This window comes from Dipodomys merriami, unplaced genomic scaffold (assembly GCF_024711535.1).
Source record: "Dipodomys merriami isolate MVZ:Mamm:240054 unplaced genomic scaffold, mDipMer1.0.p SCAF_151, whole genome shotgun sequence".
Classification (NCBI taxonomy): Eukaryota; Metazoa; Chordata; class Mammalia; order Rodentia; family Heteromyidae; genus Dipodomys; species Dipodomys merriami.
Window position 1 is genome coordinate 806,157 of NW_027202838.1, and position 25,836 is coordinate 831,992.

The window sequence follows — 25,836 nt, forward strand, 5'->3', positions numbered from 1 at the left end:
GGAGCCTGGGAAGGCTTTTGCTGGAGAAGAATGATCATTGCCAGGACAAGATCCACCAGCTAGAGGATATTGGGTGGCAGTCCTCAGTTGAGAGGAAGGTACCATCTTTTTTTTTTTTTTTTTTTGGTCATGGGGCTTGAACTCTGGGTCTGGGTGCTGCCCCCCTCAGCTCTTTAGCTCAAGGCTAGCACTCTACTGCTTGAGCCACAGTGCCACTTCCAGATTTTTCTGCTTATGTGGTGCTGAGGAATTGAACCCAGGGCCTCCTGCATGCAAAGCAAGTGCTCTACCACTGAGCCACCTTCCCAGCCCGAAGGTACCATCTTGAGGTGCCCAACTCACAGGGCTCTACTTGGAGGGCAATACCCCTTCCCTGCACAAGGTGCATTTCTATTTATGGCTGTTTGTTTCTTAAACACTTGGAGTCATAAATAAATACCAGTGTAAACAAAAGGCAGTTGTGAGGTTCTTTCCTATGAGGTGCAGCTCAGGCTTTTCGGCCCCTTTTAGGATGACTGAGGTGCGTCTACATCCAGAGATAGAGAGGACCAGTGTGTCACACGTAGCCGGGATGGGGCTGCTATTGCCTGTTATCTTTGGACACATTGTGCGCCATCCAGTTCACTTTGGTCTTCCAGCTCTCACGCAGCGCTTCATTGAACTTCACCCGGAAGTGCTTTAGGGCCTCTTCCTCTGTTTTTCCCAGGGCCAGAGAGTCCTGAGACAAGAGTCATCACAGCATCAGACTCCCCACTCTGATTCACAATCCCATCTACCTGCCTGTTCTTCCCCTAGGGGATGGGAGATTCACTGCAGGGAGTTAGGAGGGCTCCTAGCTGACTCATTTCTAAACTGCCCTGGCCTGGATGATTGCCATGGGGTCTTATCCTGACTTTGGACCGGAGGGCAAGGAGGTGGAGGGACATGGCCCAACCCACCACTCAAAAACTCCGATGTGGGGAGAAAGAAGCCATCTTGTAGATGTCAAAGAAGCTTAGCCCATGTAGCCCTTGTGTATACCAAGGACATGGTGACCAAGGAAGGTCACAAGGCGGCTCATCTAACTGCAGCTCTGAGTCTACCTTGCTTGATGGCACTGGTCACTTCTCACCAGACTGTGATGCTGGGATGTGGAAGAGCCATGAGGACCCCTCTAGCAGGAATACCCTATGGGATCCTTTAGCCCCCATATTGCTCAGGCAGGCATTAGGAACCCTACATGGCTATTCTTGATCCCTGCCTGCCTGGTGCAACCCTGCCCAGCCCACCTTGAGATACTGGATGTCTTTGGAGCAGCTGAGATCGGGCAGGCCTGCTGCCCGCATCAGAGCAAAGAGGTGGAGGAAGAGGAGCCCGTGGTGCCGCAGGATGGTGTACGCTCTTTCACAGTAGCCCCGGAACCTGCAGGAAGCAGAGCAGGTGAGGCATCCTTTCTGCCATTCTAGCCCAAGGTCAGCATCTTGCCAAGCAGCTGTCCTTACTCCAGGGCACAGAGCCCTTGGTTCTTCTAGCTAAGCCCCAGATTGCTTCCTGCATGGCCCATGGATCTCTAGAGGGCATCCAGGGCTGAGGTTCCTCTGTTGAGAACATACAGATTCCCTATAACCCACCAGTCATTAAGAGCTAGGGATCAGGCTAAGATCCTGTTTCTTCCTTTTTCCAGAAACCTCTGAGCTCTCCCCAGGGGCCCTGATCACCTTCACCTTTCAAATTTCTCACTGTTGTTTGTCTTCCCCTGCTGAATCACGTGGACAAAGTCATAGGTGAGGATGAATGGGACTCGCTCGCGGTTGATTCCAAACTTGGTCTTGAAATTCCCCAGAAAGTGGCCAAAGTCAATATGGAACAACTGAGGGAAAGGAAGAGAAATCAAAGAGGCATCAAAGAGAGGCATCAAAGAAAAAAAAAAAAAAGGCTGGGGATGCCATTCTGTGGTAGGGTCTTGCCTAGTATGCATGCAACTGGGGGTCCATCCCCAGCACCTCAGGGAAGGGGGAAAAAAAAAGCATAGCAGAGAATAGTTCCCAGGGAGAAAGGAAGCCAGCCTTGCTCAGGGACATCTTCTAGGACACTGAACAGGCTATGGGGTCTGGAGGACAGCTACCCAGAGGGTAGCTGCCTGCTTTGTCCCCTACCTGCCCACTCTCCCGGATCATGATGTTGTCACTGTGCCGGTCACCAATGCCCAACACATAGGTGGCCACGCAGTAGCCAGCACAGGAGAGGGTGAACTCCTCGATGGCTCGATCCAGGGCCTCCCTGGGTAAGAAGATTGAAAGCAGTGGCCACAACCATTTTGCAGCCCCTTTGAAAGGTGGATTCTTTCCCCTCCCTTGAATCTGGCCTTAAAATGCTTTTAATCAGTGGCACTATGCCAGAGCTTTAAGCCTAGGGATAGCTTGAGATCTTGAAGCTACCTTCCATGATCTGCACATGGCCACCATGGAGAGAAGCAGAGGTTGATATCCTAAATCGAAAGAGGCCACATAGAGAGGCAAAACTGACAAGCATTTGACTGACACCATCTTAGACCTCCAGGCTCAGGCAAAGTCCTAGGTGATAGCAGTTGTGTAAAGCCATTCTAAGCAAGGCCAGTAGAACCATTCAGCTGAGCTCAGTGAGAAATAGTGGTTAGTTTTAAGACCTGAAGCTTTGAATGGACTTGCACAGCAATCACTAATTGACCTGCCCCGACCCAGATGGGTTAGATCCTGCCTCAGCTAAGTAGCATGGAGATAGTACAAGGCCAGCCCTTCCCACATGGTATCTCTCAGAAAAGACAGACCTACCCAGGGTTCTTGGACTTGAGCCAGTTGAGCAGGGCATCCTTGTTGAAGGCAGCCGTGGCTGCCATATTGCTGTTGTTCAGCTGGATGTTGGCTATGGTGTCCGAGTGGAGCACTACCTCAATGAGACCAGTACGGTCACCAGTGGGGAGGCAGCCATAGGGGGTCATCCTACACGAGTTGAGGGAGGTGGGAAATGCCATGGTCAAGGGCCCTTCATAGGCTCTTAGGCCCCAGGCATTTGAGGCATACATACAAAACTAATCACAGGGAAGCTGGGTACTGGTGGCTCATACCTGTAATCCTAACTACTCAGGAGGCTGAGATCTGAGGCTCATGGTTCAAGGCCAGCCCACACAAGAAAGTCTGTGAGACTCTCATCTCCAATTGACTACCAAAAAGCTGGGACAATTCTGACCAGGGATCCACCACAGGCACAGTCCCACGCATGTGCAGGGACATCCCTACCTCAGGTCCAGGCCCTCCTGCTTCCACAGGATGTCCATGAGCTGGATCATCTGCAGGGTTAGCATGTCCTGCCGGAGGTCTGCAGAGGCCAGAAGAGGAAGAGCACAAGGTTCTCCACACCTTTTGTGCCCAAGCTCCATAGTCTCAATATGCTGTTGTTTTCAGCTCATTCCCCAGGTGTCCCAAGAGACAGGACAGGACAAGGGAGGGATGGGCGTCCAAGATCTTAGTAGGTCTCTTGGCCCATCTGACTCACCATCCCCATTCTTAAAGATGATGCCCATGTTGCCTGCGTAGCCCGCCTCCTCGCTGCTGTACATGATCCACAGAGGCTTCATCTTGGAGTCCATGAAGGTACACTGCTCCACACTGCGGCCAAACACAGGACAGTTGGCAGGGGTCATCGAGAGGTCCCAGAGGCCTGGATAGGGGGCTGCCCCATGGGAGGAGAGAGGCCTGGGTCTTACCAGACTTCCTCCAGCAGGGTGCTCGGGTCCAGCGGGGACTGCAGATGGGAGAGGGCCTCCATGTAGGTGTCCTGGCGCATGCACAGGTGCATCAGTTCCTTGGTCTGGGGTTTGGTCATCTTCTGGGAGCTCACCTTCACAAAGTCATTGAGCGCCTTCAGCTTGCTCAGAGCTTCCCCCTAGTGGGAACAGTGGGAAGACAGCCTGAGCAGGTGGTTCTAGAGAGTGGAGCCCCACTGGGGCTGGGGCACCAGAGCCTCACCTGTTTCATCAGCATCTTCATGTGGTGGGTACAGCCCCTGCAATAGGCCTCCAAGATGAGGCCGAAGCGCAGGGCCACTGATGGCACGTGCATCTCAGAGCTGGAGGGAAAGGAAAATAGCTGAGTCTCCCCAGATAGAGCCACACAGCCCCTTCCCAGCCCAGAGGAGGGGGCAGGGGAGCCTGGGCTGGACACCCAGGCCTGCTGGACACACAAGGTCAGCAGGGCCTTCCTGGGAGGTTCCCAAGGAGCCAGCCAGAGTCTGTCCAGCTACCGAAGGTGCCAGAAGAGGAAGTGGCCGATCTTGCGGTTGGACAGGGCCCGGTCTAGCAGGAATTTGGTGAGTTCGCAGTCTAGGTAGGACTCATACTTGAGCACTTGTACCAGCTGCAGCAGGTACTGGGAAAGCTCGTCATCCCTGCAGGGGAAGAAGGCCAGAGGTCTGCAGCCGGTGGTTACAAGAGGACAAAGCTGGCCTGGCCTGGAGCAAGCTGTTCCAGTCTGGGCCCAGCCATCACATGGAGCCGGCACTCACGTGAGTTTCCGTAGGGACTTGATGGCAAAGGAGCCCACGTGGCAGTCAGGGAAGCTGAAGTCCAGCAGCTCCAGGGCGCTCAGGACGGGCAGCTCAGGCCAAGAGCGTAGTAGGTAGAGCATCTGGGGAGTGGGGGTGCTTGTGGTCAGGTGGAGCTGGGTGAACACTGCCTGTCCATCCCCAGTTCTTCTCCTGTTTTCCCACCTGTGCCACATCCTCATGTTTGTTCCACTTGGTGACCAGCAGCAGGCGGGCCAATGCCTCTGGGAAGTGCTCCTGGACTTTGTGCCTCAGTTTCCACACCAAGTCTTTCTCATGTTCATATAGTTCCCCAGACCCCTGGCGCTCCAGGATTTCTCGCAGCTGCAGCTGCTGAAGTATACAGGCCATGAGGGGTCCAGCTCCCCCCCCCATCTCCACCCCTTGCCCAGGACCCCCACTCACCTCCTCCTCAGTGGCATGTGCCTTCTCCTCATGATGGCCCAGCTCCAGGATCTGCAACAAACCACGCTGATCTCAGTTCCTGGGCCCCCAGCGCTGGGCATCTGTACTTCCATTCTGTTTTGGGCACTGCAGAATGTTTAGCAGCATCCCTAGTCTCTACCTTAACATGTCAGGATTCCCCCCCCCTCCTATGAACTATGACAACCCACAATGTCACTGGACATTACTCAGTGTTCCCTGGTGGGCAAAAGGCTCCTAGAAATCCCCAGATGGGCAGCAGGCATTGGCCACACATCCTGACATGGCTTGAGTCTGCCCTCTGAGGAGCTGCAAAGGCTGGACCCTGCAGCCTCAGGACAAAGCCTCACTCACCTTCTCCAGGGCAGGGTAGTAAACAGGGTGGGGGGCCACCTCAGGCAAGCAGATAAGCAGTGTAGAAGCACTCTTGGTGTTGGGGTTGCTGCACACGGTGCCCACAGGGTTCAGCAGCTCTCCTTTCTCACCTGAGCATGCAGACAGACGGAGTTGTACAGGGCAAGCATTAGGCTCTCACCACCGGCGCACCGTCAAGCCTCCAGCCAGGGCCCACCTGGGACAGACGGCCACATGTACAGGCAGCACTCTCCAGTCTTGAGCTGGTTCTTATAGTCAAACAGCATGAGGTTGGCCCAGGCAATGGGGCAGTCCTGGAGAAAGACACTGGGAGGTCAGGGTTGGCTAGGTGAGCCAACTCAGGCTCATCTCACAGGGGGAACAGCCTCTAGACCAAACAGGAAAAGAAGACCCAATCCTCTGAGGTCCCTCCAGGGAAGCCAGGGAAAGGGAGGGCCCACTGACTTCCCTCCCTCCCTTCCTTCCTTCCTCCCTTCTTTCCCACCCTTCCTTCCTTCCTTCCTTCCTTCCTTCCTTCCTTCCTTCCTGCCTGCCTGCCTGCCTGCCTGCCTGCCTGCCTGCCTGCCTGCCTGCCTGCCTTCCATTTCTTCCTTTCTTCCTTCTTTTTTTAGGCCAATGCTATGGTTTGAACTCAAGGCCTAGGCACTGTCTCTTTTTTTTTTGGGGGGGGGGGTAATGGTCGTGGGTCCTGAACTCTGGGCCTGGGCACTGTCCCTCAGCTCTTCAGCTCAAGGCTAGCCCTCTACCACTTGAGCCACAGCGACACTTCCAGCTTTTTATCCCCTGCTTATATAGTGCTGAGGAATCGACCCCAGGGCCTCATGCATGCAAGGCAAGCGCTCTACCACTGAGCCACCTTCCCAGCCCCTGTCTCTTATTTTTTATTCTTTCACTCAAGGCTGGCACTCTACATTTGAGTCATACCTCCACTTTTGAATTTTTGCTGATATTAAAGCTCAGAGTCTCACAGACTTTCCTGTCCAAGTTGGCTTGGAACTGTGATCCTCATATGTTAGCCTGCTGAGTAACTAGGATTACAGGCATGAGCCACCAGTGTCTAGCTTTGATTCCTCTTGCTTGTTGTGGTCCCAATGATGAAGCCAGCAAGGCCCATTCCGTTCTTGCCTGCTTTCCTGCTCCTGGCTTCTAGAGAAAGTCCTGAACCTGCTCCACCAGCCGCTGTGTTGGCCTAGCTCACTTGGCATGTATCAGAAGGCCCAGGCATGCCCTGGGCCTGGTGACTCAAGATTTAGCCACAGTCCCTCATATATGGCCACTCGCTGCCCCCTGAAGACACCCAGAAAGCTGCTCCAGGATGCTGCAGGCCTGTAGCTCTGGGTCAGGCTATTCATGAGTTGTTACTTGGGCAGAGCAAGAAAGCAGACCGTAGACAGGCAGGGAGGTGGCGGGGTGGGGCAGGCTCTCCTAGTGGAACCCGTGTCTCAGGCTGCCTGCGTGAGGCATAGTCCCTTCCCAGCCAGCCCTACCTACCGCCTTCTTGGACTTCTTCTTGGTGGAGCGAGCCTTCTTGGTCTTCTCCACCACAGCGTAGAGCATGATACAGAGCCGGGTCATGCGGGGCAGGTCACAGACGTTGATGTCAAACTCTAGCCGCTGCTGCCACACGGGTTCTGAGCACATGCTCACCTCTGAGCTGCACACTGTCTTGCACAACAATTCATTTCCATGGAAGAGTCCGGCCTGCACCACCAGCTGGGGAAGGGGAAGGGCAAGGCCATGGAGCCGAGGCCCTGGGCCCCTCTCCCTTCAGAAGCCACCCATGAATGAATCCCTTCCTCAAACAGCCTTGCATTTTTTACAGGGTTGGGGTGGGGGAAGAAGTACTGGGGTTTGAATTCAGAGCCTTGCACTTGATAGGCAAATGCTCTACCACTTGAGCCATCCCTCTAGCCCTGAAAATGCTCTAGTTCTCACAGGGGTCTGGATCCAGAATTCCTACACAGAAGAAGATGGTCCCGCAAAGACCATGGGCCAGAGTTGGACAGGTGGTCAGAATGGGGAGCCACCGTAGTGCAACATGGACAACTGGATCTCAGACCTGAGATCAGTTTCCTCATTAAGGCTGGGGGACTCTAGGTACCCTTCTGGCTCTAACACCCTCTAGCTTCCTTTTCTTGGAGTCTCCTCCCACCCAACGTAAGTAAGGAGGGTTTTCACTGCCAGCCCCACCAGTGCCTCTTCCATCCAATCTATGCTCTGCCCTGCCAGCTGTCTTGAGAGTGCCTTCTATCCAATCCATGTCCCCCACCAGGCCTACTCAGCCCTGGTCAGCTTGAAAAAATCACTTCAACCCAAAGTGATCAGGCTGGGCACAGATGGCTCCCAGCTATCATCCTAGTCACTCAGGAGGTTGAGATCTGAGGATCACAGTTTGAGGCCAGCCTGGACTGTCTCATCTCCATTAAACTAATGAAAGTAGAGCTGTGGCTTAAGTGACAGAGCACTGGCCTCAAACAAAAGAAACTCAGAAACAGCACCTGAGTTCAAATCCAAGGACTTAACCAGGCAAGAGGCCGAATCTCTGTGGATCCAGGTATCACCTCTTGCAAGTCTATAGAAAGAGCAGCCAGGTATAGGTGGCTCACATTTGTAATCCTAGCTACCCAGGAGGCTGAGAGCTGAGGATCAAGGTTCAAGGCCAGCCTAGGGGAAAGTTTGCAAGAATCTTAGCTCCAAAAAACCACCAAAAAGCCAGAGGTGGAGATGTGGCTCAAAGTGCTAAGAGCTAGCCTTGACTGCAAAAGCTAAGACAGCAACCAGGACCTGAGTTCAAGCCCCAGAACTGGTGGGAGCACACATGCACACACATACATATACACGCCAGGCAGTTGGGCTATGGGGTATATGGAAGTGCTTTTAACAGTATCATAGGCTGCCAGACGGTCCTCACAACCCAGCTCACTGGGGACAGGCCATGTGTCCCCTCCAACTACAAGCACTTCAGGGTGTCCCCTGAGAGTACCCTGTGCCCAGCTGGAGCACCCCCTCCTTGTGCCCCACACCTTTGCAGCCTGTACTTCCTTCATCCCCACAATCTCTACCAAAGTCAAATACCCAGAAATGTGCTCATCCTGGTTTGCATGAATCAGCCTCTGGAAGGTGAGCCACTCCCCTCCCTTCTTCCTGGTGGTTGTTTGTTTGTTTGTATTTTGTATATCCTGGGTCTTGAACTCTGGGCCTAGCGCTGTCCCTCAGCTCTTCAGCTCAAGGCTAGCGCTCTACCACTTGAGCTACAGTGCCACTTCCGGTTTTCTGGTAGGTTATTGGAGATAAGAGTCTCATGGATTTTGCTACCTGGGCTGGCTTTGAACCTCAGATCTCAGCCTCCTGAGTAGCGAGGATTACAGGCATGAGCCACTGGTGCCTGGCCCCCTCTTCCTGTTTTGTAGCAGCTCATAGCCACTTCATGCAAGGGATGCTGGGTAATGTGGTCAGGTGGCTTTCATGGGACACCTTCTCCCTCTTGTTCCCCTGCATCCTCCTCCAACCTACAAACACATTGCTTATGCAAGACACTACTGGCTTCACCTGGCCCAGAAGCTCCTACTTACCTTCATCCTCTCATCTGCATTCACTTTGCTTCCCTGGATCAGATCGATGCAGAATGCCTTCTCCAGGGACCACAGCGACACCAAGGAAGGCTGGGGAGGGGGGAGCAGGGTTTGTCATATGGCCCAAACACTTGTCCCCAACAGCATCCTTCTCCAGAAAACCTGCCCTGCACATTCCCAGGGCCCCCCCTACACCCCAGGATCTGCATAGAAAGGCCACTCATTGCCCAGGCTGCACAGACAAGCCTGGTACCAGAGTATCTGTGAAGATGGCCACCCTTCCCAAAGTCCCAAGTCTCTACACAGACTGACCAAGAGTTCCTGGACCTGTGGCCATCTTGGGGTGTTGCCCGATAGGCTGCTGGACCACAGGAGGGAGGAAGGAAAGAATGGGGGAAGAGAACAACTAAGTGTCTCACCTTCTTTGCAGGAATGGGGGGCGGCTTGGTGCATGGTTTCTGAACCTGGGGGGTGGGGTTGCTTTGCTCATCCCGCATGGTGAGGATGGAGGAGGAGTGGACCATGGTCAGGTGGGGGGTCCGTCCACTGTGCAGGCAGCCACAGATGTACTGGGAAGGGTGCAGGGTAAGGTGCCCATGGGGTATCACTTCCTATCCCAGGCTTTGGGTCTCAAGAAAGACCCAAAATACAGCGCTCCTCCCCCAACCCTGCTATGTCCAGGGTGGAGGATGCAGGAGGACAGAGGGCCCCAGGCCTCACCTGGAACTGGCAGAGGGGGTAACCGCCATAGAGATATTCATGCCTCCCATTCACCCGCAGAGTATAGTCCTCAGGCTGCTCCACTAGGCACTGTGGAAACATCTTGGCCTTCTTCCGGAGGGCACAGGCCATCAGTGCCAGGGGTTTATCTTTGCTGGACACTTGGAAAGTGAAGCTTTCCTGGGGGGAGAGGGAGGGTCGGTCCTGTACCCCACAGGCCTCCTGAGCTCTGGGGACACAGCCCACCCTGAACATGAGTCTCATGGGGGAAACACCAAGCTGGTGCTGAAGATATCTAGCCAACACCTAAATGCTGGTCCAGTGAATTGATGGACCAGTGATGGAGGCCATTGGGTCCACCTGCCTTGTCAAACTTGCCCTGTGGGACATTTGTCTATGCCCTCCACATGACTGGGGACCTGGCAAACGCCATCTTATGCTACTGACAAAAGGTAGATTTGCCAGGTACCAGTGATTCACACCTTAATCCTAGCTACTCAGGAGACTAAGATCTGAAGATCGTGGTTCAAAACCAGCGTGGACATGAAAAGTCAATGAGATTTATCTCCAGTAAACTACTCAGAAAAAGCTAGAAGTAGCACTTGGCTCAAGAGGTAGAGAGCTAGCCTTGAGCAAAAGAAGCTAATGGACAATGGCTAGGCCTTGAGTTCAAGCTCCAGACACACACACACACACACACACACACACACACACACACACACACACACACACACACACACACACACACACACACACACACACACACACACACACACACACACACGATAGATTTGGGGACTTGTGGGTGAATGAGGAGTTTACTGGAAGACAGGATCTCATAGGCATGGCAGCGGTGACACAGGGGCCATGGCCTCACCTCACTGCCCTCGAACTTGACATTAACCAGCAGGGTCTGGTTGGGAGTCCTTGGGGTGCCAGCTCCCAAGCTCCTGGCCAAAGGCTCCAACTGCAGGGGAAAGCTGTACCGCAGCCAGGCCTCCCAGCCCAGCTGCTGGCGGTGTGCGGCCGCCTCTTCGCAGAACTGGCGCATCTTGTCTCGGAAGTCATTCACTTCTGGGTCCCGCAGGGAGTCAAACTCATGGAGGCCTGTTGGATGAGGCCAAGGAGTGAGCACAGAAGCACCGGGGGGGTCCATAGTGGGGTGACAGGAGCCGCTGCAGGGGTACCTTTGCCGATGAGGAGACTGATCTGCGAGTTGATGAGCTTCTTCACATGGTCACATTCCCGGGCCACCAGACGCAGCACAGGCAAGAAGGGCTGGACATCGCATAGCCGACGCTGCTCGTCTTCCAGCTCCTGCTGCTCGGCTGTCTGGTTGACGCAGGTGAACACATAGGCCTCAGGGTCGCTGAGCATGTGGAAGAATGGCTCGTACTGGGCATGGTGCCACAGCACCTGAAGAGAACAGGCCTGGTCAGTCCCCGCCAGAAGGCCCAGCCTGCACAGGAGGGCAATCAAGGCCCTGAGGAACACAGCCTAGGACCCAACCGTGTGGTCAGCAGGCTTCCTACTCTGGCCTTGCCAAGGATGCCAGGATGTGCTGAGATCCAAACCTAGGTGGTGCACACTGCCATCCCTCCACACAGCAGGTGCACAGATGCCTGGCGTGACTGGCAGGTATCTCCCACCCCCAACTGATTCTCTGTCTTTTGTGCCGGTCCTAGGGCTTGAATTCAGGGCCTGGGTTGCTGTCCTTGACATTTTTTTCTCCTCCTTCTCCCCCTCCTCTTCTCCTTCCTCTACCTCCTCCCCTTCTCCTCCTCTCCCTCTTCTCCTCTTCCTCCTCCTCCTTCTCCTCCTTCTTCTTTTGCTCAAATCTAGTGCTCTACTAAATCTAGTGCTCTACTCCATTTCTGGTTTTCTGGTGGTTAATTGGAGATGATAGTCTCACATTTTTTGTTGTTGTTATTGGTCATGGGGCCTGAACTCTGGGCCTGGGCACTGTCCCTCAGCTCTTCAGCTCAAGGCTAGCAATCTAACACTTGAGCCACAGTGCTGCTTCTGGATTTTTCTGTTTATGTGGTGCTGAGGAACTGAAACCAGGGCCTCATGCACAAAGCAAGCACTCTATGACTGAGCCACCTTCCCAGACTCAAATGGACATTTTTTTTAAAGAGTCTCATGGCTTAGTGGTAGAGTGCTTGCCTTGCCATGCACGAAGCCCTGGGTTCAATTCCTTAGTACCACATAAACAGAAAAAGCTGGACGTGGCACTATGGCTCAAGTGGTAGATTGCTAGCCTTGAGAAAAGAAGCTCAGGGCCAGTGTGTAGGCCAAGAGCTCAAGCCCCAGGACTGGAAAGAAGGAAGGAAGGAAGGAAGGGAGTCTCAGGACTTTCATGCCTGAGCTGGCTTTGAACTTTGATCCTCAGATCTCAGCCTCTTAAGTAGCTAGGATTACAGGTGTGAGCCACTGGAGCCTGGCTTACGTGATATTTCTAAAGCAAAGGGTTGTAAGGCTCATCAGTGGTCACAGAATGACTGTGTAGTCCTGGTTAAGAGCCACTGTCTCTACTACCATCTCGTCTAGTACCCAATAATCTAGCCATCAAGCGAGAGGAAGTGCACACTGTTAAAGGGGAAGCTGAATTCAGAAGAACAAGTGGAACTTAACTGAAGTTTAAAAATGATTCTTGCGCTGGGAAGGTGGCTCAGTGGTAGAGCACTTGCCTTGCATGCAAGAAGCCCTGGGTTCGATTCCTCAGCACCACATAAGCAAAAAGAAAAAAGCCAGAAGTTGCGCTGTGGCTCCAGTGGTAGAGTGCTAGCCTTGAGCTGAAGAGCTGAGGGACAGCGCCCAGGCCCAGAGTTCAGGCCCCACGACCAGACCTCCCCCCAAAATAAATAAATAAAAATAAAAATGATTCTTGGGCACTTTACACCATTTAAAATTTGCATCTAAGCCAGGCTCCAGTGGCTCCATGCCTGTAACCCTAATTACTCAGGATAACTGAGATCTGAGAGGATCACTGCTTGAAACTAGCAGAAAAGTCCATGAACCTCATGTCCAATTAACCACCAAATGCCAGAAGAGCTCTGGCAGTTGAGTGAAAAAGCTAAGGGACAACTCCCAGGCCCCAAGTTCAAGCCCCAGTTCCAGCACCCACACACACATAAAGTCCCATCTAAGAACTCCCAAGTCTGAGAAATGATGTCTGTCCTTTCTCTGCACTCCAGACTTGGGTGAAGACCATACCTGCTTGATGGTGCTGAGGTTGGCATTGCGGGACACTGGGAAATTCAGGTAGACCCCAGTGGGCAGCAGGAAGTCCACCATCACGCTCTGATTCTGCTCCTTGGTCCAGAATTCCATAGGGCAGCCCACCCCAGGGAATATCCTGCCCTGTCACTTCTCACAGGCCAGCTGTCCTGAAGAGAGAGAGGCACAGGGGAATGAGCTGGAAATCTGTGTCTCTACAGCAAGAACTTCCACCTGCCCAGGCAGATTATGGCTCCTATGACACCTGGCTTCTGTGTGGATTCCCAGATGCCTCTTACCAGGGGCTGTGATGCCTTGGGAACAGATCCACACACATCACAAGGACACCGTCCCAGCCACCAATAGGAGCAGACCAGAGAAGGCAGGGAGCTGTGTGGACCAACACTGCAGAGCTTTGAAACTTTCTAATCAGGAATCCATTGGGTGTTTTTTTGTTTGTTTTTTTGTCGGTCATGGGGCTTGAACTCTGGGCCTGGGCACTCTTCCTGGGCTCTTCAGCTCAAGGCCAGCACTCTACCACTCGAGTTACAGTGCCACTTCCGGTTTTCTAGTGGTTTATTGGCGATAGGAGTCTCACAGTCTTTCCTGCCCAGGCTGGCTTTGAACCGTGATTCTCAGATCTCAGCCTCCTGAGTAGCTAGGATTACAGGCATGAGCCACTGGCGCTCGGCAGGAATCCATTAGTTTGACAATGGATTTGGCCATGTAACAACTGGCTGAATATCTGAATCATTCCGACCTCCCATCAGCCTCCTGGCCCCAAAGTAAGCCACAAAAATCACTACTGAAGTGATTCAAAGTATATGAGCAACCCCATCCTCCAGTTACCACATCCCTTCCCTCACCTGCCACTTCCCCTTCTAGTCACCATCTGGAATCTACTTGTTTATAGTATGTGTGTTTTCTATACTTTTATTATGCTAATTATTTACAGATGAACAATTCCTAATTTTTTTTTTCATGTCACTACTAAGGCTTGAACTGAGGGCCTGGACACTGTCCTTTAGCTTTTCTGTTCAAGGCTGGTGCTCTACCACTGGAACCACACCTCCACTTCCACATTTTGTTAATTGGAGATATAGGTCTCATGGACTTTCCTGACCCATCTCTGGGGAAGGGGGGGTGGGTAGGGATGGAGAATGATAAACTCGGCTGGCTGGGGCCTGTAATCCTAGCTTCCTAGGAGGCCAACAGAGGGGCCAGTCCAGGCAAAAAGCTCAAGATACCCACACCTCAACCAATATACAAGAAAAGCTGGGCATGGTGATGTGTGCCTGTCATCCCAGCCAGGTGGGAAGCTGGGAAGTGTAAGTAGGAAGATCACAATCCAGACTGGAGGTATGATTCAACTGGTAGAGCTCCCAGCCATGCAAGCAAAATCCCCAGTATCACCAAACCAAACCAAACAAAAGCAAAAAGATAGGGAAAGCAGGAGGCAAAGTGAAATTTCATATCGTCTACTAACCCAATATACCCAAAAGATGGCCATTATCATGTGTAATCAATGGAAAAATTACAAATAAGATACTTTATTTACTCCTTTTGATACTGATCATTGAATCTGAGTGTGGACGACATTGCATTCTGGTTGCTAGGTTTTCAGTTAGATTTAGAAACGTAGGTGATAAGTAGCTTCCTCAGACTGTGTCAACACTCTTCTAGTATTCATGTATCAATTTTTAAATTTAAAAAATAATAAACAATTTTTTTGCAGTACTAGTATTTGAACTCAGGATCTGTGCTTGTCTGGCTAGAGCTCTACCAGTTGAGCCATACCTCTAACCTGGCTCTTTGCTGATTATTTGGGAGATGGAGTCTAAAATACTTTTCTGCCTGGACTGGCCTTCACCCATGATCCTCCAGATCTCAGCCTCCTGAATAGCTAGGATTGCAGGTACAAGCTACTAACACCCAACTAAATTAATGTAAATTAAATATTGTTTCAAAATTTCATTCCTTAAAATAAATTCCTCAATTACAGTACTGCATTAAAAAAATCACATGGGTATAATCTGACAGGTACAACCACATCATCTGCTTTCCTAACTAGCATTAAATTGTTCTTCAACCTGCTAACCCAGGCTGCCTTCCCCAGCCAGTGGCATGGTCATTTGTTTCCAAGTTGGTGGATATTTTCTCTCTTTCTTTCTTTTTTTTCTTTTTCTTTTTGCCAGTCATGGTGCTTGAACTCAGAGCCTCGCCACTGTCCCTGAGCTTCTTTTGCTCAAGGCTAGCACTCTACCACTTGAGCAACAGTGCCACTTCTGGTCTTTTCTGTTTATGTGGTAGTGAGGAATCAAACCCAGGGCTTCATGCATGTTAGGCAAGCACTCTACTACCACTAAGCCATCTTCTCAGCCCCTGGCAGATATATTAATTTGAATTTCTATGATTATCTGCCAAACAGTAATCCTCTGCAAATAGCCTGTTTAATACCTTGGCCCATTTTCTGATGAGGTTAATCTTTTCCTTCTTGGGTTATTCTACATCCCAGCGCTTTGTGGATTACAATCTGGGAATGCCTTCTCTTAATTGGTGTCATCTTTTCAGTTTTGTTAATGGTGTTTTTTGTGGTAAGCTAGCATTTTTTTAATGTTGATGCAGTCAACAAACTTGTTCCTTTCATTTCCTTCCCTTCCCTTTTCTTTCTTTTCCCTTCCCCTTCCCCTTCCCCTTCCCCTTCCCCTTCCCCTTCCCCTTCATCTTCCCTTCCTTCATCTTCCCTTCCTTCCTTCCTTCCTTCCTTCCTTCCTTCCTTCTTTCTTCCTTCCTTCCTTTCTTCCTTCTCTCCTTTATCCCCCCTCCCTTCCTTCCTTCTTTCTTTCCTTCCTTCCTTTGTGATACTGGGTTTAAAATCAGGGCTTCACACTTGCTAAGTAAGCACTCTACTGCTGAGGTATGCTTCCAGCTCCATTTTTTTCTAGTTATTTTTAAAATAGGGTATTGCTTCCTGTCCAGCACATGCCCAGCCTGTGGTTAGCTCCATCAGGCTTCCTGTTATTGCTGGGATGGAAAGCACACACCACTGCATCTGTGATCCCTCCATGGAGAGTCTCTCAAACTTTGCTATCTGGGATAACCTGGGACCACAAGCTTCCTCATCAAAGTCTCCCATGTAGCTTAGGATAACAAGCGTACACCACTGTGCCCAGCTATGAGAAGGACTCTGGTGAACTTTTCTGCCTGAACTGGTCTCAAACAGCTATCCTCCTATTCTCAGCCTCTCTAAGTAGCTAGGATCACAGGCATGAGCCACTGTGCTTGGACAGTCTTTTTTTTTTTTTGGTGCCAGTACTGGGGCTTGAACTCAGGAACTCTCACCCTTGCTTGGCATTTCTGCTCAAGGCTGGAGTTTATCACTTGAGTCAGTTCTACTTCTGGCTTTTTGGTGGTTACTTGGACATACTTGGACAGACTTTTTGGCCAGGCTGGCTTTGAACTTTGATCCCTAGCTCTCAGCCTCCTGAGTAGTTAGGATTTAGAGGCTTTAGAGGCTTGAGCCCCTAGCACCTGGCTTTTTTTTTTTTTAGGTAGGTCTCATGTAGACTAGACTGGCCTTGATTTGGTATCCTCCTACCTCTGTCCCCCAAGTACTGGGATTACAGGCATGCATCCCTATAACTGTTTTTTTCTTTCATGTTACATGGTTTGCTGGGCCATGGAGAACACAAGCCTGGGCTGGGGTGTGGCATATTTAGCATGCATGAAGTCTTGGGTTTGATCCTCAACAGCAAAATACCCTAGCACAAAATAAAAATAAAAGCTTTTGTACCAATAGAAGGTCACATTCTCCTGAATCTGAGTGACTTCTGTCATAGTCACAAGAACACACATGCTTTGGGCGGCGTCCTCTGGGTAGCCATGGCAACGCGCTGGGGCCTTACCCTTGCTGGCTACTGCTGCTCTGAACAGCAGGATCTGAGCCTTACCATGTACCACTGGGCATCACTGAGCCTCACCATTCATCACTGAGCCTCAACAAGCCTCATCATGCATCACTGAACCTCACTATGCATCACTGGGCATCACTGAGCCTCAGGGTTCATCTCTGAACTTCACCATGCATCACTGAACCTCACCAAGCCTCATTGTACATCACTGTGCATCACCGAGCCTCAGCTCACACCACTGTGCATCTTTGTGCATCCCTGAGCCTCACAGCATTTCACCCAGCCTACCATGCACAACCAAGCCTCACTGCGCCTTACTGAGGCATCACCCTGTGTCACCCCGCATCACTTTGTTGGGCAAAACCCTCCTTACTGATTCAAACCTTGGGGAAGGCAGTTGAAAGTCCTGGAGCAGCCATTTATGGTGCTCTACTTCACCCAAGGAGGTGGGGAACCTCTGGCTATTGCATCTGGGGAGGTGAAGATGAGTGTGCACAGGAGCTCCAGGGGTTCCAACCAAGGCTTGACATCCCTGGCTTGCCCTATGCACTGAGGAACCCAAGCCTTCCACTGCCCTTCCCCAGCTGGGAAGGCGGGAAACGATTCCAGATGGCCTTGCTCCTAACAGCACACCACAATGGCCATGACCTTGGTACATTACCAATGTGAAGGGACAGGAGGGAGGGGCTTCTGCCCTCTTTCTGGCCCCAACTCAGAAGGCATGCACACCATCTGAGCCTTGTCCTTAGGGGAGTAGAGATCCAACATCTACCTACCAGTAGGATGTGACTTCCATTTTTGTCTCAAAAATGTTGGGCTGGGAAGATGGCACGGTGGTAGAGTGCTTGCCTTGCATGCATGAGGCCCTGGGTTCGATTCCTCAGCACCACATAAGCAAAAAGAAAAAAAGCTAGAAGTGGTGCTGTGGCTTAAGTGGTAGAGCACTAGCCTTGAGCTGAAGAGCTGAGGGACAGTGCCCAGGCCCTGAGTTCAGGCCCCACGACTGGATTCTCAAAAATGCAAATTGGAAAGCAAAGGAAGGGGTGACATTGTCTAAAAAAAGAAATGTACTCACTACCAGACTTATGAAATACTAAGTCATCTGTACAATACCCTAATAACAATAAAATTACACACACACACACACACACACACACACACACACACACACACACACACACACACACACACACACACACACACACACACACACACAGGGAATTGGGCCAGGGGCTATTACCCTAGCTATTCGAGAGGCTGAGATCAGAGGAGCACAGTTTGAAACCAGCTTGGGTAGGAAAGTCCTACCTCCAATTAATTAGCAAAAAAGCCAGAAATGGAGCTGTGGCTCAAGTGGTAGACCAGCAGCCTTGAGTGAAAAACCTTAAGGACAGCATCCAGACCTTAAGTTCAAGGACAAGAAAATAAAGAATGCAAATTGGCCCATCCAATCTACAAGATGTACTACACTAATTAATTCCTGTACCCTGGCACCTGGCAAATCTCTCCCAGGAGCCCATAGATATGTACTAAAAGACAGTGATTCAAGAGGAAGTGTACTCATTACCTCACTCATGTAACTGTAACCCCCTGTATAGTATCTTTACAATAAAAAAAAAAGACAGTGAGAAAGGGTTTATAGAAGCACCATTAACAACAGCCCCAAGACTGGAAACTTCTCTAGTATATATCAGCACAGGATGGAAAATTAAATTGTTTTCCCTTCCCAATGAAATGTTGGAATGCAACATGATGCATAATCTACAAATACATACAATCATATAAATAAATCCCACAGAACTAGGGACTAGTGGCTCATGCTTACAAACTTAGTTACTCAGGAGACTAGGATCTGGTGGATCACAGTTGGAAGGCAGCTAAAAGACCACTAGAATCCATTTCCAACTAACCAACATAATGCTGGACTGTAGGTGTGGCTCAAGTGGTAGACCACCAGCCAAGAGCAAGAAAGCCAAGTGAGAGTATAAGACCCTTAGATCAGATAAACGGATAGATAGATAGATAGATAGATAGACAGATAGATAGATAGATAGATAGATAGATAGATAGATAGATAGATCCCACAGATAGATGGATGGATCTAACAAGCATAAAACCTGGAACAAAAAACAGGCTTATGATTGCAAACATAGGACAAACCTATAGTCCTTTTTGTTTTTGAGATAGCATTTCTCTCTCTATAATCTAGGCTGACTTCAAACTCAGGATCCACCTGCCCCAGCCTCATGAGCGCTGGGATTACAGGCATGCATCACCATGTCCAGCTTCAAAAAAATTGATGTTATTTTTTGTTTTTTCTTTTTGTTTTTTGTTTTTGTTTCTTGTCAGTCCTGGGGTTTGAACTCAGAGCCTAGGTATTGTCCCTCAGCTTTAGCTCAAGGCTAGCACTCTACCACATAAGTCACAGTGCCATTTCCAGCTTTTTCTGTTTATGTAGTACTGAGGAATCGAACCCAGGGCTTCATGCATGCTAGGAAAGCACTCTACCACTAAGCCATATTCCCAGCCCTTGATGATTTTTTTTGACATGTGACTTCTTTCTGGGTAGCAGAAAAGCCAGACTGCCAGAACCATTTTCTGCTTGTAGGGGCAGAACTCAAGAAGAGAACAATGAATAGGAAAACAGAACTCAACTACATGGAGAGTACAGCCTGGGTCTTTCATGCAGAAATCTTTAGTTCCCTGGGTATAGCCATACCTGCAGCTAGTTCTATCCCTGGCATTTACAGACCTATCAGTCAAAAAACTGTACCTCTATCCCTTTGTGTGTGTCTTTTATCTTATGGCAACTGAGTTCAGATTTCTGCAAATAAGTACTGAACACAACATGCTCCTCAACTGGAAGCATCTAGCATTTGCAAGATTCTTTCCCTGGAGGCGGGCCCATCCCTGATAGCCAATCCCCACCATCTCTGCCTAGAAGAATCTGGAAGAATCCACTTGACCTGCTGGGAGGGGGGGGCATTCAACCTGGAAGCCCCTAAGTGAGCTGTTGACAAACAGAAAACCTAAACTACTGGTTTTTCCACAAGACAAAAAAAGCAAAGCTCTTAGGTATCCACTGCAAATCCATTCATTATAGGAACACATGTCCCAGGAACTAAACAGGAGCTCTCTGGCTTGTTAGCAACCCCTGGAGGATGCTCCGTGGTCCCTGGCCAGCAGCAGGGGTCACACAAGGAAGGATGCTAAGGGTCCTTTCTTCAGCATCCAGGGAGAATAGCCAGGGCTTTCCAAGGCACTGCCAGCCAGAGACCAGGAGGCCAAAGACTGAAGGAAGAAATACCTTCCACTGCCCACTAGTGAGCACCACAGATAAGACACATCATAGAAGGGTGGATGCAGAGGAATGAGGAGCAAGCATGGGACAGAGCCTTCGAAATAGGAAAGATATAACAATATGCATAATAAAAAGCGCTAGGGAAAGATCAGCAAGGATACCTCCTCAGGAATTCAGGCCAGGGAATCAGGGCCAGGAAAGAATTCACCAGAGGGTGGCAGGAAGATGAGTCCCTTGGAGGAAGCAGGCCAGAAGTACCTGATGTGGACGGTTCTAGACTCTCTAGGTTCAAGGGCAGAGCCTAGAAGGCGGCGCTAGGGAGGGATGAGCACTCAGGCAGGATACTGGGTGGAAATTGGGGTGCAAAGGGGCGGGGAGGGGAGATGGGCACAAAGAACAGTTCAGGCTCTCACAAGTAAAAGCACGTTCCAAACAGCCTGGTCGTGTCTGGAGTCCACTGGGGGCTGGTCTATCCCACCAAGGGTGGCACCCAGATACCCCGGATTCCATCTTCAAGAAAGCACAAAAGGATGCCAACCAACAGGGAGGGGCTTGCACCCCACAGCCCCCTCCAATCACTGGAATGATCCCCTAGCCTCGCCCTCGGCGTGTGTATTCATGTGTGTGTGCATGTGTAGGGAGGTGTGCACTGTCTGCTCAGGACCTACCCTTTCCCCGAGGCCCCGTGCGCCCCGACCCCAGTGGCCATCCACCATGGCCCAGGATGACCAAGTCCAGCGCTGGTGCCAGGCCCCACGCTGCAACCCAGCAGATGCCCCCGCGGGTGGGCTCCAGACCCTGTGTCGGTGCTAGGGGCGGGGCTCGGTTTCCCTGGAGACTGTTGCCCAGGAGACGTGACAGACAGGTCCTGAGGGTGCCTGCGGACTGCACAGGGCAACTGGAGATGTGCTCTGAGGGCAAGTGAGGGGTGTGGCTGGGGGCGTGCAGCTGTGGTTCAAGTGGTAGAGTGTCATCCTTGAACAAAAAGATACACAAGAGTGTGAGGCATTAAGTTCAAGGCCCAGTACTGTCATAGAAAATAGATAAATAAGCATCACACAATGAAATCTTCCATAAATCACACCTAAGTAGGCAGTGGCTGTGTTGACAAGGCAGACAAAAGCAGACCACTCACTGGTGTCTGCTTCTTACTCCATTGCACACACCCTGGATGCCACTGCATGTTGGCACTGCAGGACAATGTAAGAAATGGCAAACACTTCACACCTAGGGTATTCCAGTATCACAGCTGGGACCTTGGGCTCCAAAGGATTAAGCAATCCTCCCAAGTCACTCAGCAGATAAAAAGAAAATCAGCTGATGAAAACCCAGTCCTGACTGGGAGGAAGGTCTTATGCTGCCATGTGGCAATCCTTCCGTGACCCAGGTCATACCCTGCTGCACTGTCACCCAGAAATGCACAGCTCCCCAAAGTTTCAGTAATAGGCTTCTGCTCTTGCGTCCCTATTTGCAAGAGAGCACTTCTGGCTTTTACAGCAGAAAATAAAAAGAGCCAGGCCCCAGTGGCTCACACCTGTAATCCTAGCTACTCAGGAGGCTGAGATCTGAAGATCTTGGCTCAAAGCCAGCCCAGGCAGGAAAGTCCATGAGACTTATCTCCAATAAATCATTCAGGAAATCAGAAGTGGTGCAGTGGCTTAAGTGGTAGAGCACTAACTTTGAGCTGAAGAGCTGAGGGAAAGCATTCAGGCCCAGAGTTGACGTCCCATGATCAATAAAAAAAAGAAAGGAAAGAAAAGCAGCCCCATCCCACAAAAACTTTGGGTTCAGTGAGGCAATTATGGTCCCTAAGAAGGACATGAGGACACAGGGCAAAACTGAGTTCTAAGGTTGAGAATGTGGCTTAGTGGTAGAGTGGTTGTCTAGCATGCATGAAGCTCTGGGTTCGATTCCTCAATACCACAGACACAGAAAAAGGCAGAAGTGGTGCTGTGGCTCAAGTGGTAGAGTGCTAGCCTTGAGCAAAAGAAGCTCAGGGACACACTGTGCCCAGGCCCTGAGTTCAAGCCCCAAGACTAGCAAACACACACACACACACGTCCCACCACCACCAAAACATGGAGTTCTATTGCCATCTGTGTGTGTGTGTGTGTCTGTCTGTGTGTGTCTGTGTGTGTCTGTGTGTGTGCCAATCCTGGGGCTTGAATTCAGGGCTTACTGTTTTTGCCAAAAGCTGGTGCTCCACACTTGACCCATAACTCAAGCTAGTTAACTGGTGATAAGAGTCTCAGGGACTTTTCTGCCTAGGCTGGCTTTGAACCTCAATCCTCAGATCTCTGTCTTCTGAGTAGTTAGCATTACAGGTGTGAGCCAACTGTACCTGGCCTGCTTTCCCCTTTCAGTCCCCTGTAAGTCCAAAACATGAGGGGCTGTGTAGTCAGGTGAGTCATGGCCCTAGACAGGGAAGGAGGTCCAGACAGGGGGAAGGAGGTCCAAGCAGGTAAGAGTCTGGGTGAGCAGGAGTGAAGGAAAGCAAGAGAGTTGAAGTTTTCTTTTCCATCCTAGGACTCCGGGTGATGAAGAGGGGGACAGATACTGCTGCCCAATCACAAAGTTGGATAAAGAGGGGCAGAAAGGTGCCTTGGAAATATAGTCCTGCAGAGACCACTGGGGACTGAAATCTTGGCCTGAGATCACCCCAGGGACGTGGCAGAAGCAAGAAGGGGAGCTCAATAACTTCCCCCAGAAAATGAAGAAAGAAATACCGTACCCCCCTCCCCCCCAAACATCTTAACACCTGAACATGGCACCTTAGATGGAAAAAATGTCACTGTAGATGCAGCCATGATTTCCTCTTGGCCCTATACCAGAGACCATGTGTTTGCAGATCAAAGAAGAGGCACAAATGGAGAAGCCAAGGGAAGCCAAAGGCAGGTGAGAAAGGATGGCAGCCACAAGCTAGGGCCACTGGGAAGGAAAGATGCTCCCAGAGAACCTCACCAGAGAACAGCGACCACTGGTGCCTCCATTTCCCACCTCTGGCCTCCAAACCATCTAAAAAGACATTTTGGTTATTCAAAGCCAAGTGCATAACCCCACATGACAGAGACCACAAGAAACAAGTACAGCGTCTCCCCAGGACGCTCCCAATCCCAAATAAGCCACTTGAGAGACTACTCTCTCCCACTCACTACCCAACTCTTTGGGCTCAGAAAGCAGGAGCCATAGGAAAGCTGGCCTCGCCAGGAGCAGGATGACCCTCGCCCATGTGGCATGGCTTAGCACGGCATGGCAGGGGGTGGCATTCTGGGGAAGAGAACCTTCTCATGCACCAGCAGCCAGCCAGATGGGGAACTTTCTCAGACCCCAGGGACTGTCCTGGCTCCCTGGGAATGCAGAGTGGGGGTTAAATTTTGCTGTACTACACAGAAAGTATTTGGCTGCAAAGAAACAAGAGGTAGGAGGTACCCTCTTGGTTTTTGTTTTGTGTTGTATTGTTTTTTCCACGTTGAAATGACAGCATTTCTGATATGATGGCTGGGGATTTATTTCCACCAGCTTTGTTAATAATCATGTGTGTGTGTGTGTGTATGTGTGTGTGTTCTAGGGCTTGAACTCAGGGCCTACGTACTGTTGCTTAGCTTTTTTTTGCCCAAGGTTGGCACTCTACCAACTTAAACCTTCTGCCTTTTTTTTTTGGTGGTTAATTGGAGGTAAGAGTCTCATGGACTTTCCTGCCCAAGATGACTTTGAACTGTGGTCCTCAGATCACAGCAGCCTAAGTAGCTAGAGTTACAGATGGGAGCCAATCATTCTGGTTTTGTTAAGTGTTCACTGCAGGAGAGAAGGGCAACTTTGCAACCTGCCATATTATCATGACAAAGACCATATTTCTCTCCCTGCCATGCAAGCCAGGCTTCTACCATCTTCCAAGCTGGCTGCTCCATATTTTATCATCCCATGTGTCTCTTTTCCCTGACCACCGCTCAGCTAGACCGTCCATCCCCTCTAGCCACTTTGCTGGGAACTGTGTGTCCCTCCACACCTTACAAGGTTCTCAATGGCTTTTCTAAAGCGCCCACATTAAGGAAACATTTGCTAGGGTTATGCCCTACCATCAGCCCACAGAAGCAGCTGACCCTGGGGATGGGGGTGGGGGGGGTGGGGAGTTGCCCAAAATGGCTTTGAAAATAATCACCCAACCAATCACCCAAGGTAAAGTGCTTCTTTCTTCCTTTCATTTTTCTTTTCTTTCTTTTCTCTCTCTCTCTCTCTCTCTCTCTCTCTCTCTCTCTCTCTCTCTCTCTCTCTCTCTCTCTCTCTCTCTCTCTCTCTCTCTCTCTCTCTCTTTCTGTCTGTCTATTGTGCTTGAACTCTAGGCCTGGGCACCGCCCCTCACTTTTCAGCTCAAGGCTAGCACTCTACCTCTTGAGCTGCAGTGCCACTTCCGGTTTTCTGAATGGTTTATTGGAGATCAGAGTCTCATCGACTTTCCTGCCCAGGCTGGCTTTGAACTGAGATCTTCAGATCTCAGCCTCCTGAGTAGCTAGGATTACAGGCGTGAGCCACCAGTGCCTGGCTTTGTAAATTATTTCTTGGGTGTTTTTTTTTTTTTTTTTTTTTGGTCGGTTGTGGGCCTGAACTCTGGGCCTGGGCACTGTCCCTCAGCTCTTCAGCTCAAGGTTAGTCCTCTACCACTTGAACCACAGCGCCACTTCCGGCTTTCTCTGCTTATGTGGTGCTGAAGAATCGAACCCAGGGCCTCATGCATGCAAGGCAAGCGCTCTACCACTGAGCCACCTTCCCAGCCAGGTCAATTGTTTCTTAAGCTGCATATTCAACTGCAATTGAAGAAAGCCAATGTGAGGCTGGAAACCAACTTTACACACACACACACACACACACACACACACACACACACACACACACACACACACACACACTCCTCGTGGCTTTATTTGTGCATCTGTGTCCCATGAACCCTAGGAGGAGGGAAGGTCTGGACGATTCCCTGCCTATCTTCCTGAGGCCTTGCTCTTAGCACACCCTCCGCTCCACACACAACTGTGCCCCCAAGTCTCAGGGGTTAAGGGTATGGCTTCTCAGGACAGCAGGTGCAACAGCCTGGCTGCTGAGAGTATGGTGGAGTTGGAGCCCTGCTGGTCCCTTTTAGGAAAGCCTAAACCAAAGCAAAGACACTGGATGTACCGTCAATCCATAAGTAAACCAGGGAAGTGAGTGAAACCCAGTAGTGGGCGGCTCAGATCTCCCCCCTCCCTGACTTTTCCCACCTTTCATCAGTCTGTTCCTGTCTCTCTAACCTCTCCAGGGTAGAAAGAGGCTGCTCAGACATCCCCTCCCCCCCCCCCCCACAATCCATGGAAGGTCGTCCCCATCTCAAGGCCTTGATTTCAAGGATGACACGCCCAGGAGGAAGCCTAAATGAAAACAGGAAACTTAAAAAAAAAAAAAGACTCATCCAGACTAAATCAAGGTAAGAGTTTTTTTAAAAAAACCAAACAGATCCGGAAATGCAAAACCGGAGATGGCTTTGCCCCAGCCACGGGGGCTTAGCAGACGATCTGGAGGACGATTTCGCCCTTGAGGGGGGTGGAGCACTAAACCCCAAAAGTAGCCGGAGAGGGAACTCGGAAATTACCCCCAACCCAGCCCATCATCAAAGCTGCCAGGGTGCTAGGCAGTATGCCCGTACAGTTCGGGGCTCCCAACGGGGACCCGTTCGCTGAGCTGCAGTGGAGCCTGAGATGGGTAATGCTACCAGCTGCTGGGCACCCAT

The 25,836-nt window shown here is 50.7% G+C and overlaps 1 protein-coding gene across 1 annotated transcript; it reads right to left on the reverse strand.

Annotated features, from left to right (window-relative positions):
• Nucleotides 1-580: 580 nt before the first annotated feature.
• Nucleotides 581-25,836, reverse strand: LOC138827160 (phosphatidylinositol 4,5-bisphosphate 3-kinase catalytic subunit delta isoform-like). The gene is made up of 23 exons (XM_070022641.1): nucleotides 25,753-25,836; nucleotides 12,864-13,010; nucleotides 10,835-11,063; nucleotides 10,525-10,754; nucleotides 9,648-9,827; nucleotides 9,347-9,496; nucleotides 8,928-9,017; nucleotides 6,847-7,068; nucleotides 5,552-5,648; nucleotides 5,335-5,465; nucleotides 4,963-5,013; nucleotides 4,723-4,890; nucleotides 4,519-4,640; nucleotides 4,258-4,401; nucleotides 3,984-4,083; nucleotides 3,722-3,900; nucleotides 3,511-3,623; nucleotides 3,255-3,333; nucleotides 2,790-2,957; nucleotides 2,136-2,259; nucleotides 1,704-1,849; nucleotides 1,269-1,401; nucleotides 581-718 (listed from the first exon to the last, which is right to left on the reverse strand). Exons 1-23 carry the CDS (start codon nucleotides 25,834-25,836, stop codon nucleotides 581-583), a joined length of 3,225 nt encoding a protein of 1,074 aa, XP_069878742.1.

Excerpts from the sequence above, each read along its gene's own strand:
- LOC138827160 (XM_070022641.1), bottom strand. The coding sequence starts at position 25,836 with ATGGGTGCCCAGCAGCTGGTAGCATTACCCATCTCAGGCTCCACTGCA. Across the intron at positions 9,497-9,647 it reads ACCCCCTCTGCCAGTTCCAG|TACATCTGTGGCTGCCTGCA; the intron begins GTGAGGCCTGGG and ends CACCCTTCCCAG. Across the intron at positions 3,334-3,510 it reads CATCTTTAAGAATGGGGATG|ACCTCCGGCAGGACATGCTA; the intron begins GTGAGTCAGATG and ends TGGCCTCTGCAG.